The sequence below is a fragment of the Microtus ochrogaster genome, linkage group LG3, assembly GCF_000317375.1.
Source record: "Microtus ochrogaster isolate Prairie Vole_2 linkage group LG3, MicOch1.0, whole genome shotgun sequence".
NCBI classification, from domain to species: Eukaryota; Metazoa; Chordata; class Mammalia; order Rodentia; family Cricetidae; genus Microtus; species Microtus ochrogaster.
Genome location: NC_022029.1, coordinates 41,994,541 through 41,999,502, shown reverse-complemented (window position 1 = coordinate 41,999,502; position 4,962 = coordinate 41,994,541). Strand labels below are relative to the sequence as shown.

General features: G+C 48.9%; 1 protein-coding gene across 1 annotated transcript in view; it reads right to left on the bottom strand.

Moving 5' to 3' along the window:
* Window positions 1–694, bottom strand: part of Inmt (indolethylamine N-methyltransferase) — a 5,927-nt gene extending 5,233 nt beyond the window's left edge. The window contains exon 1 of the mRNA XM_005360807.1: window positions 473–694. Coding sequence (XP_005360864.1) covers window positions 473–629 — 157 coding nt within the window. The 5' untranslated portion in view covers window positions 630–694. The remainder of the gene's footprint in view (window positions 1–472) is intronic.
* Window positions 695–4,962: the final 4,268 nt, after the last annotated feature.

Below are 4,962 nucleotides of genomic sequence, written 5' to 3'. Positions count from 1 at the left end.
CTCCCTCCCTCCCTCCCTCCCTTAGTTGAGCCTTAGTTCCCCCCTTAGATGTTGTGGGAAGATTATGGATGCTTGTATGTTTGTGTGTGTAAGAATTTGTTTTTTTTATCAGATTTTCAGAGAGATGCAAAGTCCTAGAACATCTAGAGAGCTCTCTGGAAGGTCTGTGGTGGCAGTGGAGGGCGGAGCAGCTTGGGCTCATGCTCAATTGTCACTTCTCCCAGCATTCACCTAGGAGCTCTACAAATCTGAGCGTACCCCTCGAATTTTACAAGTGGAGCAAATGAAGCAGATCACGGCTGCAAGCTCTCGAAGCAAGGCTCCCCTCAACCCACATACAATGCCATCTGGGGGCCCTGCAAGCTGGCCAGGCTGCCAGACTGGTCACCTCTGCAGCATCTGTATGTACAGGATGGGCTCTTCATGTCGGCACTGCTCCAGCCCCTCCCCAGGGAGGACCTCAACCACTCACCCACAGAGAAGGTATGGTGAAGGTTCTGCAGGCTAAACTTTATGATTTCCCGTTCTGCCACCGGGCCTGAGTCGAAGTTGTAGAAGGTGTCCAGGTAGTCCCGGGGGCTGAACTCCTTCTCATAGTCCTCACCAGCCTTGTACACCTTGTCCTCCATCCTGGTCAGCCCGTTACAGCTGTCTGTACTCCCCTTGTCCCTGCGGAGAACCCATCCCTTCCCACCACCTATTATGTAATCTCCTTTAGCAGACCTCCCTTCTTGGGGAGGAGCTAGGGTTGCTGCAGTGACATCTGGGTGCTGGTGTCAGATTCCTGGTTGGATATCATTTTTGTGACAGAGCATGAGAATGCTAGAGTGTCCCCAAGCCTATCCTGGGGAAGCTCACATCACTAGTTTGGAGGTGGTGCTGCTGGCATTGGGAGAGAGAGAGAATTACAGAGGGACAGAGAAGAAGAGCCCAAGACCAGAGAGACCAGGGTCTGCTCAGTGATGCTTCACTCTTGGGATTGAGAGCAGAGTGGGGACTCAGGGCCAGGCCCCTGGCCAACACATTCAGCATGCTGGGCTTCATCCGTGCTATAGCAAACAAAGCCAGAACCAGAGAGAAGTGCTCCTTGGATGTAGGATCCGAGATTGTCAAAATTTCTCCACTACACTCAGTGAATTTGCCTTTGCAAACAGCTTGCCTGTAACTGAGTTAATGATTCCCCAGGGATTTTAATCTTGTTTTCTCACTCGGCTTAATGTTTTCTTTTTTATTAGCTCAGAAGTAAACTTTGACAGCACCTCCCTAAATCACCAGGCCTGTGCTGCCCCCTCCCTGTATTTGGACAAACAATTGAAAAAGTGTCAACATACTGATGTGTCATCACACTGCGCAGAGCTGCACATACCCCCCCACAGGTGTTCTCATGTGCACTTTGCTCCCCTCCGGCCCCAGGATTGTTAGCTTGCTTGGATCTGGTGTGGTCTGGTCTAGTAGCCTTGAAAGATGATGCCCCAGTCTGTTTGTTTTTCTTCTGTTGCTATGGTAAACATCATGACCAAAATCAACTTGGGAAGGAAAGGATTTATTTGATTTTTCTTTGCTGATCAGTCAATCCATCATTGATGAAAGTCAGGACATGAACTCAAGCAAGAGCAGGGGCAGACCTTGAAGGAACACTGCTTACTGGCTTGCTCAACCTGCTTTCTTATACAACCCAGGACTACTGGCCAAGGGGTGGCACTACCCATAGTGCCCTGGGCTCTCCTGTCAATCATTAATCAAGAAAATACCCAACAGAGCAGTCTGATGGATAAATGCCATTTCTCACTTGAGGCTCCCACTTCCCAGGGGGCTAGTTTGTGTTAGGTTGGCACAGCTACTAAACCAAAGGGAAAGGGAAAGTTGACAGAGGATACATGTATTTTTGCACCATGGCAGGGACTCTGCAGCGATCACAAGGTGGAGAAAGAAAAGCTTGTCCATCTCTTTCCAGAAGTCGCCTAAGGGCATCTGGACAGCAAACGGCAGAGCTGGTTGCTCGAGGGCAAGCATGGGGTGCAGGTAGGTGTCACAGCTAGGGCAAAGTTCACAACACCAATCATCTACTATGTGACAGGGGTCTGCTGTCATCTTCACAACAATCTGCCAGGCAGATGCCCTGTCAACAACAAGGAAGGGGGCAGTGTGATGTCCAAGGTCACTCTGGTAGCAGCAGAGGCAGAGGCGCCAGATTAATGTTCAAGGCTCTATGTCCAGAGTGGAAGCACAGACCTATGACGGGTCTCATATTGTTTCATCACCCCGAGTCCTCTCCCATGCTCTCTGCCCTTCACTTGGGAACCCAGTGATATAATCCCAGCCCTGGATCTCCCAGCATGCCCTTAGACACCATCCTTCAAGCCAGAAGAAAGAGACCTGCTACCCAGAATGAAAGGTGATCTCCCAGGCTATCTAGAGCTTGGGAACACATCTCCACAGGATGTAAACTCACTCGAACCCACCTTTTGTAGTCATTGTTCTTGTCTTTTTCATTGTGGGACGCACATGATTCCCCCTTTCCTGGAATTCACAGAGCTTGGATTCTGGTGTTTCTGCTCCATAAGGGTGGTGCTGCACAGCCGTTCATCCAAGTGCAAAAAGTACTATTAGCTACCTACTCAATTTATTTAAGAAGGATTGAAGCCGAGATGGGAGGAAGCTAAATCCTAGTGGGTTGATGTGATTGAAGCCACGGGAGGTGTGACATTGAATAGGGTTTCTCACATCTGCCCCTGACACTTGCACCTGCACACTTGTACAAAGATCCCTTCTGCCCTCTGCCTGCATGTGCCTGGGATGACCGCCTGAATATGTTAGCTGTGCTCCCTGGCGTTCAACAGTTGAAATTCAAGCAGCTGCTGTGATTGATGGAACCCATGATTGGGGTCTGGTTTTTGTCTGGGTTTTTACGTTATGTGGTGATTGAGTCAAGGCTTGAAAACTTTCAGTACAAATAATTTCATCAAAGAATTGCCATACTATTTTATTTTTGTCTTTGAAATTTTTTAGGCTAAGTATCTGCTTAACTCCCCTCTAATAAAATATGAGAAAGATTAGTTTTTCCTTTCTCTTTGGGCTGACTTCCTTCCGTCCAGGACTGGGAAAACTGTTCAGTCTTGGTGGTGTCAGGAGATACTGAATCCTAATTTTGGAATTTGGCATAAAGTGGGGCTTGCTAGCTAAGTAGGCCTTTTCCACAGGTCCCCTGTCCTGGATGGAATTCTCTCTCCACAGTCTTAGCAGGAAGACAGCGAATGCTGGCCCCAGGAGCATGGCGGCTGGTTGTATTTTATCACACGGTGCAATGCTGAGATGGTTCTAGTTTACTAGAGTTTTCAGGGGGCCCCATTATCTATTTGCACAGACAGCTTTAAATTTGCCCATTTGCATTGCAGGGCAGTGGTGGAGCAGGCCTTTAATCCCAGTATTCAGGAGGCAGAAGCAGGTGGATCTCTGTGAAATCCAGGCCAGTCTAGTCTACAGAGTGATATCTGGGATAGCCAGGGCTACTCTGTCTCAAAAGACCAAAGCCAAAACCAAAACAAACAAAAAATGAAACAAAAACCCCAAAATAAACAGAAACAAAGGTCTAAAATGATGTCCGTGTACTTAGAAGGGACAGAAATTGTCTCAGTAGGAACAGAAACCTCAGGACTGTGGTTCTAGGACCAGCAATTTTGCCTATCAGGGACCCACTGGCAATGTCTGGACACATTTTTCTTCATTCCAGGTGAGGACCTGGGGCTACTGGCATCTTGGGGTAGTAGCCAGGGTGACCATCCTGCAAAGTTAAGGCCAGTGTCACAGGTTCTGATGTGAAAAAAACACTTTTCTTAGACTATTTCCATAATAGGCTCCACTCTGAGCAGATTTCCCTACTTCAGCGAGGACCCGCGACTGGGCTGGAATCAGTATCTACACAGAGACCGTGAGGGCAAAGGTGGTGGGGGGGCAGGTAGGAGCCAGAGGGAGAGGCCCTAGAGGGCCCAGGAACTGGTTGAGACTGTGGAAGTAGAGTAAATTGTTCTGGAAAGTGTGAACACAGACCCTGCGGTGTCCCATCCCACCGTGTGGGGTTTGGATAGGGCAGGCACATTCATCAGTTCTGCAAATGCATGTGGGATGAGGGGCTAAGTAGCCCGCTCTGGTAGCACCTGGGAGGGAGGGAGGCTGCACAGGGAGGGATAGCATGGGCTACTCTGCTGCTGGCTGTGCAGGACCTGGCCGTATAGCCATGTGAGTCTTGAGTGATAATGGCCCTCACCGTATAGCCATATGAGTCTCGAGTGATAATGGCCCTTTGATACTAGCCCTGGTTTTCAGGATGTTTATTTTGTGTGTCAACTTGGCTGGGCCATGGTGTTTTGGATGAGATTAAATTTTCATTGGCAGACTTTAAAGCAGGAAACTTTCCTAACGTGGGTGGGCCTTATCCAGTCAGATGAAGGCACGCACAGGATGGGAGACCGACGTCCCCAAGCAGGAAAAGTACGGCAGCACATGGCCTCTTGCCTGGTCAGCTCCACACTGAACATTTGGACTTGTCAGTCTCCACCATCATGTGAGTTAAGAGCTTAAAACAAAACTCTTCCTACATATGCTTCTCTGATTCATTCATCCAGGGAGCCCTGTTGAATACAGGAACCTCAACACTTGAGTCAACACCGCTGGTTAGTACTGTCTGAGCCTTAGGGTTTCCAGCGCTGTGAGGAAACACCATGACTAAAAGCAACTTGGGGATGAAAGGGTTTATTTTGCCCATGGTTCCACATTATTATCCAACATTGAAAGAAATCAGAGTAGGAACCTGGAGGCAGGAGCTGATGCAGAAGCCATGGAGGAGAGCGGCTTCTGCTTATAGGCTTGTTCTTCATGGTTGCTTAGCCTGCTTTCTTATAGAATCCAGGACCACCTGCCCAGGGGTGGTACCACCCAATGGGTTGGGCCTTCCCCATCAATCCC